We start from the raw sequence: 11,529 nt of genomic DNA on the forward strand, positions 1-11,529 counted from the left end.
TATAAAACCTTCTCTTTTTCACTTAGGCTTGTGCTACGTAGCAAGTCTAACAACAACTGTAGGGATAGGCATGAATCAGCTAATAAAGCAAAGTTCATCATGGTTCATGAAGTGACATTTCTTGCAGGGTGTCCAGCATGTACATTTCATGAATTTTGGTGCTGCTTGTGGCAGTTCATGAAGGATTATATTTCCAGACAGACTGTCTCTGCTCAATTACTGTTTACAAAACTCCAAGGCAGCAGAGGAGTGGAATTCTCCAGCCTTGGAAATACCAGTGGGAACCCTCCAAGGCTTAAACAGGCACTGCTGGAGAGGCAGGGAAGTTGCTAAATGCACACTAGCAGGACATATTCCCTCCTGATTGTGAACTCCTCTCCCCTGCTGATGTTTGGGGCTGTGTGGCAGACTCAGGGCTCTGAACTACCCCATCTCATGCCAAGCAGAGGGGCTTAGGTAATGGGTGCCTTGGCTGAGGACCCACATTTAATTGTGAACTCCTCTCCCCTGCTGGGCTTTGGGGGTGTTAGGCAGACAGTGCTCTGAACCACCCCATCTCTCTGCTCATGCAAAGAGATTCACAAACAGGAGGGATGGGTATTAAATGTGGGTGCCTTGGTTGAGGACCCATATTTAATACCCTCCCACCCCTCCTGATTGTGAATCCCTCTGTGCCCTGAGGGTGAAAGTGTTGGGATGCAAGGGGTGCTCATCATGGTGGGAAGACATCCTTCATCCCCTGGCACACATGCTAGGGCTGAGGAGCACTGTCAGGGCCACCTGGGATGCTGCCACTCTCAATATGCAATCTGGCCATTCACTTCTCATGCAGAGTCAAGTCTGCTATGTGAAGGGTAAGTGGGATGAGCCTGAATCTCAGCTCATTCTGGACTTACTCACCCACAAGAACTCTATCTATACCATGACTGTACATTTGGTGGAACAGGAGAGCACAGTGCAGGATGGGGGGTGGGGGGAGTGGCTGCCTCTGCCAGGTGGGGGTGGTCTCCCTCACAAAACATCCGCCTCATACCACAACATCTACTTCATGATCAGTTTAAATGGGCTGCCCACCAAGCTGTCATGGAGTAATTCTGGAGAACCCCTCTCAAAACTCTGGGCATGCCTGCCTTCCTGTCCTTCAGAACATGCCTGGGAAGATTTGTGGAGGCTGTAAGCATAGGGGGGATTGCTTGCCATGCTTCCAGTGTCTAGTGGGGGTGGGGGTCTGCCCAGGTGAAATTTCCACATGAGTTTGTGTCACTGCCTTGTTCCTGAGCCATTCCATAGACTCCTGTAACAGCAGCTGTCTTTTCCAGAGAGAACACTGAAGAAACCTTTGGGGGGGATCAATAAATGGGACTTCGGAAATTGAATTTGTCCCCAATTTTGAGAAATTGTAGAGGAACTGACAGAGTGAGGTCCCCTCTGTGTTTGGTGTATATCATTTGCAGCGGGTCAGTTCTATACACCTTTGAAACTGTGCCTGACATTTTCCCCCAAAACACTTCAGTCCTGTTCATTTTGCACTGACACCAAAGCACTGGTTCTGCTGGGCACATCACACTGCTTCTTCTGGGCTTTCAAAAATCCCCCTCCCTTCGGTTTCTACTGCAGACATTCTCAGGGACTTTAATTCTGTTCTGCTATGCTTCTATTGCCCTTGCTTTCTTTGCTCCCCCCCCCTCCATTGGAAACTGTGCAGGATGGGGGCATCTTGGGGAGGGGCTGCAACTCAGACCCCAAGAATCCAATACTCATCAAATTTGGAGGGTATAGGAGGCATATTGAGAGTCAGTCAGAGATCTGTTAAGAATTTGATGTCTATAGTTGCACACTCCTGAATCTCATGAATTTGTGCCTGTCATTTTCCTAGAAAACACTTTCTTGGGGCACCTTTCTGTAACTCCAAACTTGGAGGGCAGATAGAGGAGAGTCAGCCAGAGATCTCCTGTGAATTTGGTTTCTCTAGCAGGCAACCTCATGAATCAAATCAGTTCATCTAGCATCAAAAAAGTTCTTGACGGTCCATCATTTGCCAACCACACACAACAGGAACCATGAACCAATATGAGCCGCATTTTCCCAATTTACACCCATCCCTACTTGTCTGTTTTGTTTGAATTTGCAAGAGTGGGGGACATAGGAAGGAGGACCAGTTTGCTCTTGTGAATTTGATTGCTTCTTCACAACATGCAATCACACAATATGCTCTGTTTTGCTCTACCAATAGCTTTGAAAGAAAACCTTAAGATGTTAACATTTTGTAATACTTAACTGATAAATAAGCAGAATAAAGGCAAATGTAAACAGACCCAGTTTCAGAACAACTAGGAGGCAAATCTGTCATTTTGTGAACGTTAGTAAGCCTCCATTCAAAGTGATAGAACTGGCAGCACTATACCCTTAGGAAACGTTTTCTGAAATGCAAAGTGCATTTGGTTTGATGTCAGCTGCATGCATTAGGCCTGCCTAAACTCATTTCAGAGATCCAGCTTACCCCAGGACTCTGAGAGGGGTTATACAGCTACTGTGTTCGCCACAGAACCTTAATCTTATTTCAAAGAACCATTCTTTGTTATTAATAGAAATACACAGGGAAAAGAGATGTGCCATAACTACAAAAAGCAGCTCTAATGCCTCATGAGCCAAGAACAACATACAAGTACCGTCATGTGTTTGATCATATTCTATGATCCAACAATGTTCATTATTTTGGAGCTCTTTGGGATGCAGATTGATCTTCATTCCTCCACTAGTCCAGTGCCCTTCCTGCATCCTCTACAAGCAGACGTGTATGCCTTATCCCTGTATTCTCTTTCAGTTTAGCTAAATCTAATTTGAACTGCGGAGCATGGGTTAAATGCAGAGTTAGAAAAATCCATTTTCTACAAAAGCTCTCTGTGTGTAATATAATAGTGTCTGAACTATATAATAATCCTCTCATTGACCCATTATGCACGGGGGGAATAACGCACGTTCGGGGTGGAATGGCGGCGACTAAAATCACCGATAACGCACGGTGCCGGCTGCAACCAGCCGCAGCTTCGGTGCACGCCGCCAAAAAAGCCGCGTTCGCGAAACGCGGAAGAAAGCGCAGCTTCCAGGTAACCGGGGCGCAACCAGAAGCGGCGCCGGGATCGCCATGTGCATAATCGGTTACTCTGGGTTTTGCCGCCGTCACGCCCCGCCACGTGCATAACCGGTGTGCTTCGCGTCTTCCCCCTCTGCGTTTTCCATGTGACCCAAAATCGCTGTTTCGGCAGCCGTGCATAATGGGCCATTGCCAGGATTAGTCCATTCCCCCACCCCTAAGTTACCACTATAGGGCTACCAACTTGAAAGAAATGTAACTGGTCTGCACTTATAAGTCATCTGAATCAGATACAGTTAAGTAATTTCCTGGATAATGTTTAGATGCCCCTATTGATTCTTATGGTTAGAAGCAATGGTTTTCTTTTGATACTTTTGATTCCTCACAGGATCTTTGCTGAAAGGGGGTAGAAACAAAAATCTTTCTCACAGGTTTGAAACTGGAGACTTTCCAGACTGAAGGCCTGCTCTGAAGTGTTTTATGTAGCATAGTGCTTAGAAATTAATCAAGAGGCAAGGGAGATTGAGAGAGGCCTTCCTTTTGTTAGCTACATTCCATGGAAATAAAAGAGATTTCCTCAGTGACCATTGGCTTGCCAGGGTCCCAGCACCACTCTCAGACGATCTGAGCACCATTTGCACATCTTTATTTTCAGGACAAGCAAGCAGAGAGGCTATACTAGAAAGTTGAAAAGGGTAGCTAGATGAGCTGGCAGACAACACACACCCAAAGTATGACATGGGGTTGAATGTTTAGCAGTGTCAACCCAAGCAGAATTATTTCTTTGTGCATTGAAATCCATAGGCTTAGAAGGGTGTAACTTGCTTAGATCTACAGTGTAGCTGGCTTCCATCGTATAGTGTGTTTCAGGTGATGTTCTTAATGAGTGAGTACTTGTTTCACTCATATAAGCCATCATAAACAAGTATATGTGAAGTCACCCTTTCTGGGCAGGTGTTGAGAGAGTTGTGTGCCCTCTAGCATTTGACAGAAAAATTCTTCTATGCATTTATATTAAGCACATGTCCCTACAGCCGCTGCAATAATACAGGTTACAGCCACACTAAAAAAATATGGATGGCAACTCTGGATAAAGATTTAATTGTTAATATAGGGGGGCACCCATCTACTACCCACACGTAAAATATATTATCCAGACTGCAGATTCTGCACAGGTTCTGATATTTTCTGTATTACCAATGTGAACAAATAGGAGACCTGTGGCCAGGATGAAGCCCCTTGGCCAAGTGGGACATCACAACAGAATTCATTGCCTTGGCACAACTGATTCCCAAAATACACTTGTGATCGTATGCCTCAAGTAAGCAAAGAGAATAGTGCCATTTTTTTAATACTAATATTCCCCCACCCCAGCTTTCAAAGGAATGAACATTCTTCCCTTTTGCAGGATTTGATGTGAAATCTAAGAAATTCCAAAGGGTTATTGCTGCCTAGAAGTCAGAGAAGTCTGGCTGTTGAAGCTAGGGTTACCAGCCTTTAGGTGGGGCCTGGAGTTCTTCTGGAATTACAATTGTTCTCCAGTCTAGAACAATTATTTCCACTGGAGGATATGGCAGATTCAGTGGGAATACTGTGATTTACCATAGAAGGCAAAAAAAACCAAACAAACAGAAGTGCTAGACCATTTATGCACTGGGAACTTCACTGCCCCAGCTCCCGTGCAGGAACACAAATCAGGGGCGGATGAGGTGCACCGGGCCAAATGCTCCCCCGTGTGGGTGCAGGAAGAGGTGGGGCAACCTGCCATAACTAAAACTCCAGCCTGCAGCCCGGCATGAAACCTCCAGTGCGTAAATGGTTCTAGAGTGATATCACCTCACCACTGAGCTCCTCTCCCCCCCCCCCCAATTTCACCTATCCCAGGCACAACCCCCAGGTCTCCAGGAAATTCCCAAGCTGGAGTTAGCAAGCCAGTGTTCACTGGAGTTGGAGAGGGGCTGTGGTGACTACTAAGCAATCAGAGAAAGACACACCATATGTGCTAAGTGGCATATTTGTTACTACTTCTTGAATTCTAGACTGTTTTCAGCACTTCTCTTTCTGCCTTTCAATCACAATTCGTCTTCCCAGTTTGTTTCTCTGCATCCACATTTTCCCTCTGCCTCCTTATGCTTTTGCCCTGTCCTGATGCACAAATATAAATCTAAGGGATGGGGGGATTTCCAGCACCACATCAATTTCTTTTGTGTAGCTGGTAAGAGTTCATCCAAGAGCATGTGATTAATCCAACTTTGTTTATTTGTCACATGCAATTACAGTCCATGGTATTAAATGACAGTCGCCATTCCCCTCTGAAATGTGACTCTGACATTCCAAAACACCAGCAGGCTTATATGGTTCAGAGCATGTGCCAAGAGGTTGTGTTCCCCGCCACTCACACATGCTATTGTTATTATTTTCTGCTACCAAAAACAAGTGAAATTTTCAGTCCCCGGCCTTTTCAGTTAAGTACAAGCCAGCAGTGCTTTTTTCCCTTGTCCATTTTGGATCTTCTGCAGATCATCTGGTACAATCTTCTGAGCTCGGTGTCTGCATACCAATCTGAGTGCAGGGCATTAAAAGAACCTCCTATGAAGCTAGAGGAAGTTGGCCCTTATCTTACTACAACGGATGTAAGCTGCATGTAAAACCCACAAGGGCTTTAAAAGGGCTCTCTCCTGCTTTCTGACCTAGATTCACACTTGCACACAAAAGGCAGAGGGAGGTTCAAAGGTATTTTTAGTGCCATGTGAGGGTGGGGGAGTCTTTAGTTTTTTGTTTATATTAATGGGAGAGTACTCCCACAGGAAACCTTTTACTCCCAGCCCAAATTGAAGCAACCCAAGATACATTTTTCCAATCAAATCTGTTATATGTATATGCTGGATTTCAGTAAGCAGTTTCTACTGTTTGAAAAACAGTGTTACAGTTGTTTTTAAATGTATGTTAGGGGGAGTTAACAGTTCCCTGTAAGGGTATGTAGATTTATTTAAACTGTCCCAAGAAAACAAACGAGATGAGACCGCAAGATGTATTCAGGAAATCTCAAACTGTATTCCTGAAATCTCAAATAACTTCAACCAGTATTTTTTTTTAATCCAACACAATGAAAGCTTTTGTTTCAATTGGTTCAATCTGGAAACATTTGCATTTCTAAGCTTGTAATACTTTATTTTAAACACCGTATTCTGTTGCTCAAAAAATGTTGTTCAAAAAGCATTTTTCAGAAGGTTAAAATTCAGCAAAAGTATTATATAAATGTCATTTTGCAGAAATTAAAAATAAAATAAATGTGGTGTTTTACAGACAGGTTTGTTCGTTTTTACAAAAAAAATCACTAGGTTATAAGAGATGTTATGTGAGAGTGGGTAGCTATCGGCTTGCCAACTCCAGCTCAGGAAATTCCAGGATATTTAGAGGCAGTGGTTGGCGAGGACAGAGTTTGGGGAGGGGAGGAGCTGTAGGGACATGGGGCTATTGAGTCTGCCCTCTTAAAACTGCCATTTCCTTCAAGTGAACAGTCCTGTGCAGTCTAGAGATCAGTTGTAATTCTGGGAGAACTTCAGGCCCCTCCTGGAGGCTGGTTACCCAAAAATCAAAAAAATGTTGTCCATTTTTGTGCCATGACCCCTGTTTAATCAACTCGTATAATACATGTTTCAGAAATCTATACCTAAAAACCTTCTAGGAGATTCCATATGGTACTGAAGAGATGGGACGGAGCTCACAGCTAATCTGCTTCTTCAGACCAAAGACAATTGTGGTCCCTTCTCTCTCAAAGAAGAGTCCTTATTGCCCATGCAAATACCTCTTCTAATATTAATTGCATAAAGGAGGAGTTATATGCATTTTCTCACATTCCAGGAGAAACCAGCTCCCAGTGGTTTATGGAAGAATTAAAGACAAACAAACAGAAGACATTGCTGCTTAAACACCCATATGGAAAAGGGATCTCCTAACACCTCAAGACCATCCATGTAGCAGGAAACAAGTAGGAAAAGGCTGGAGGGAGAAGGAATAGGGAGAAAGGACTTTTAAAAATTTGGTCATATATCAGTTCCAGCATATCTTATCAAGGCTGTCTCTCCACAGGAAGAATGAAACTCATAGCGGGCCATGTCCATGGTGCTAGTCCTAGTGTTGGATCTTCAAAGCACCCACTTCTGGAGCTGTGATCACTTCATCCCATCTGAGGAACAGGGCAATTGTGAGTTGCAGAGTGCTAACCTCTCCAGATGTCTGTTGACAAAACAAAACAAAAAAAGAAGTAGGTATATGGGTTTATGAGGCAGGCATTCTAAGCACCAACCAGTTACAGAGAATCATTCAGAAAGTTAATCAGATTCATAAGTGTTTTGGGTGAATACTAAGGAACAGATGATAATGTGAGAAAACCAATCCTGGAGTTTAAATGCCTTGCCAAAGGCCACAATCTCAGCTCTGGTGATTTGCAAGTTAATTCCCACTACAGTCAGTGGGATGTGTTGTGTGATCTCACCTACGTTTCTTGGGATGTCATTCCTACTGATTGCATGAAGCATTGGTGCCTAAAGCTACCATTTTACTGCTTTCAGTAAACTTCCCAAATTGAACTTAAATTATCTTTAAGACTTCCTGAAGTTCAGACAAGCAAACTATTTGATATTAAAATGCAGACACTTAAAAATTTCCCAAGATCCCCGGTGTAAGAGGAAGGCCACACTGAACAGCAGTACAACAGAGTCAAAGCTCTCATTGTCAAACTCTTAAAATTCATACCCTGAAAATCCTTTTGGTCTCTAAAGTGCAACTGGACGTAACATAGCTGACCACATTTCCTAGTCACTTCTCCCACACATGATCACATGCTACTACAATCAAAAGGCATAAATAGGCTCATGATATCTGTAAGAAGCACTGTTATCCAACTATACAGATGGGCAACAGAAGCACAAGGAGACTAACTTCACATGCTCTTTCACAAACACCTGCTTGATCTTCTTTGCAGTACTGCAGGGGTGATGGGAAATGCCACCAAGCAGCAACAGACTTAACAGCAACTCTGCAGGGTTTTCAAAGCAAGAGACATTCGGGGGGGGGGGGGTTGCCATTGGCTGCACTCTGTATAGCAACCCTAACATTCCTTGGGGGTTTCCCATCCAAGAATTATCCAGGACTGAACCTGCTTATCTTCTGAGGTCTGATGAGATCAGTTTTACTTAGGCTATCCAGGTTGGGGCTGCCACACTAGCCAGCACAATAGTTGGATTTGTAAGTCCCCCAACAGAAGAAGAAGAAGAGCTGGTTCTTATATGCTGCTTTTCTCTACCCGAAGGAGTCTCAGAGCGGCTTACAGTCGCCTTCCCTTTCCCCTCCCCACAACAGACACCCTGTAAGTTAGGTGAGACTGAGAGAGCCCTGATATCACTGCTCAGTCAGTGCTGTGGGAAGCCCAAGGCTACCCAGCTGGCTGCCTGTGGGGGAGCGCAGAATCGAACCGGCTCGCCAGATTAGAAGTCCACACTCCTAACAACTACACCAATCTGGCTCTAATTGTTCCTAGGGAGTTTACTTGAGCCCAGCACAACAGAAGGGTCCTTAATAACAAAGGTCTAGTGACAACAACCTAGTGAGAGGAGGGAGAATGTGGGCCTCCATGTCTTGTGTTTCTAATCTCCCAGTGGAGCCTGGAGTTTTCCTGGAATTATAACTGATCTCCAGGTTACAAAGGGCAGTTGCCCTGGAGAAAGTGGCTGCCTTGGAGGGTGGACTCTACGGCATTATATTCCCCACACCTTGCCCTCTTCAGGTTGCATCATCTTCAAATCTCCAGTAATTTTCCAGTCTTGAGTTGGCAAGTTTACTCTATTCTCCTTGCTTCAGCTTCTCCCTTATCCATCACTCCCCTTTTTTTTTTTTTTTGTTCTGCTTGGGCATCCAGAGCCTCAGAATTGGTTTGCAGAACCTGGTTCTTCCTCCGCTCCACTAGACCTCTCTTGAGCTGCCTGGAGTGAGAAGCCAACCATCTCTTCCCTGGTCTGCTTCTAAGCCCTTTATGAAGCTGGGGCAGCAGGCTGCACTTGCTCAGTCAATTCCCCTGAAGTCTGCTGGCAATCTCATGAGACCTCAGGGGAATCTGGGGCCACTCTGCAGTCTCTTTCCCCCTCCCTTTGACCTGTCTAAACTGCCAGCAGCTGAAGCGAGGCCTTTCCATACTGGGTGGCTGCTCCTAAAGCAATTCTCCTTATTGCCATTCTCCTTTTGCTTGCACTGCAAGTTCTCAAGTGTGCATCCTGTGACTCCTTGTATGCTCAAGGCAGCCCTCAGGTGAGCCTACTCCCACACAGAATGAAATGAGAGAAAGGACAACAAGATTGTGACAGAAATCATTAGAAAGACTGGCTAATAAAATAACATAGAAAGAAATGCATGGAAGAGTTCGGTGACATACAAAAGTTTACTTTACCTGAAGTCCTTCATGATTGGATGGTGGTGTCTTCCTTTACCCTCGGAGCAGAGTCTCTTGGCTGTCGGGGCTCTGTTTCTCCCTTTGTGGCTCCTCAACTTTTCCTGGATGGTTCTGGCTATGGCCAGAGGAATAGCTGGCTGACTTGTCCCCAGCAGCACTGACAAAATGCCCTGAGGAGCTACAGAGGACGGTAGCACAGGCATGGCGGAAGCGGGGATCAAAGAAGGCATAAAGGAAAGGGTTGAGGCAGCTGTTAACATAGGCCAAGCCGGTACAATAAGGGTGAAGATTGCTAAGGAAGTCATGGACCCCACAGGACAAGGGTATCACTTCCCAATCCATCAGATCCATCAGCATATAGATGGTTTTCACCAGATGATAAGGTAGCCAACATATAGCAAAAGTGGCCACCAAGACAATGATAATTGTCAGCAAACGCTTCCTCTTCCTCAGTCCTTCACTGCGCTCCTTTCGGAAGTGGCTGGCAATGGTCTGGGCAATAAAGAAGTAACAGGTCAGCATAATGGCAAAGGGCACCACAAAGCCCATTAAGGTGGAGGATAAGCCTAGCACTGCCTCCCAGGCTGCCTCTGTTTCATTAGATGCTACACCTGAGTAATCCATGTAGCATGTCACTTTGTTCTCCCCGTTGAGTGCTCCTGCACTACGGAATATCATGGCTGGCAAGGCCAGAAGAGCTGCCATAGCCCAGAGAGTAATGGTCACTAAAAGCCCACTTGCTTTTGACCTGAGTTTGGCATTGGCAATGGGTCGCACGATGGCCAAATAGCGGTCAAAGCTGAGTCCCGTGAGGCAGAAGACACTGGCATACATGTTGACAAAAACCAGGTAGCTGCTGAGTTTACAGGCAAAAGACCCAAAGGCCCAGTGGTAGTCCAAGATGACATAGGTAGCCCAGAGTGGCAAGGTGACCACAAAGGTCAAATCAGCCACTGCCAGGTTGGCAATGAATGCATCTGCTGATCGCCGTTTCTCCTGGCCTCCCCAGAATATGGTCCATAGCACCAGACCATTGCCAGCTGTGCCTAGTATGAAAACCAGCACATAAATGCTAGGAATGAGGATCCTTGAGGAACTCCATTCAACGTAGTCACAGTAGAAGGATGAATTGTTGTCACTAGCATTGCTGGGCTCCATGCCTGCTCTGGCAGAAGGAGAATGTGCTAAGAGATTCCTCTCTGATCCTGAGCAGTCCTTCAGTGAGCTGGATCCACGTTATCAAAGTGTCTTCTTCCTCCAGAGGGGAGCCTCTGCCTCGGTGTCTCAGCTCATTTGTGACCCTCTTTCTCCTCCTTTTCCTCCACAAAGCTTTAGGCACATCTGGCCAATGCCCAGCGCAGTCTGTATATTGTCTCTTGCTCACACTTCCAGAGATAGCAGTTCCTTCCTTTTGAGCTGTCTTATATCTGTATGCTCTGGTCCCCTTTCTCGCCCCTCCCCTTGCCTTTCACTCAACATCCTGATGTGAATTGGATGAACTGCCCCCTGTGGTGCTGAGCAACTCCATTTGTCACTTGGATCCATGCACTTAAAGCCAAATACCAGCACGCACACACACACACACACACGCACGCACACACACACACAGAGTTCACCCTCCACTACAAGAAAAGGGATGTGATTTTAAGCCAACCAGAGACATCTATGGAAGGATGTATTCTATATGCTTCCTAAGGCAGGTCACCCTCATCTGGTTTTGTCTAACAATTTCATTCATGAGCCTCTTCCAGTGGCAGAACGGCTCTCTGAGCAAAAACATTAAAGCATCACGCCAAGCCAATTCAGCAGAGACAAATTATCACATGTAACACTCCAGGAATGGATTCATTTTGAGCAATGTTTGCCCATGCAAATGGACCATGGTGGTGAAGGGGAATAATATCATAAAGACCAGATGCAGTTGTCTTTCCCAATGAATTTTTTATATGTGGTTTATCCTTAATGCTAGATTTTCAGGAACTGCCCA

At 45.3% G+C, this 11,529-nt stretch overlaps 1 protein-coding gene across 1 annotated transcript; it reads right to left on the reverse strand.

The window, feature by feature from the left end:
- Positions 1-1,784: 1,784 nt before the first annotated feature.
- Positions 1,785-10,968, reverse strand: APLNR (apelin receptor). The gene is made up of 2 exons (XM_077320946.1): positions 9,540-10,968; positions 1,785-7,333 (listed from the first exon to the last, which is right to left on the reverse strand). Exon 1 carries the CDS (start codon positions 10,698-10,700, stop codon positions 9,576-9,578), a length of 1,125 nt encoding a protein of 374 aa, XP_077177061.1. The 5' UTR covers positions 10,701-10,968; the 3' UTR covers positions 1,785-7,333; positions 9,540-9,575.
- Positions 10,969-11,529: the final 561 nt, after the last annotated feature.

The sequence above is a fragment of the Paroedura picta genome, chromosome 2 (assembly GCF_049243985.1).
Source record: "Paroedura picta isolate Pp20150507F chromosome 2, Ppicta_v3.0, whole genome shotgun sequence".
Lineage (NCBI taxonomy): Eukaryota > Metazoa > Chordata > Lepidosauria > Squamata > Gekkonidae > Paroedura > Paroedura picta.

Excerpts from the sequence above, each read along its gene's own strand:
- APLNR (XM_077320946.1), bottom strand. The coding sequence starts at position 10,700 with ATGGAGCCCAGCAATGCTAGTGACAACAATTCATCCTTCTACTGTGAC.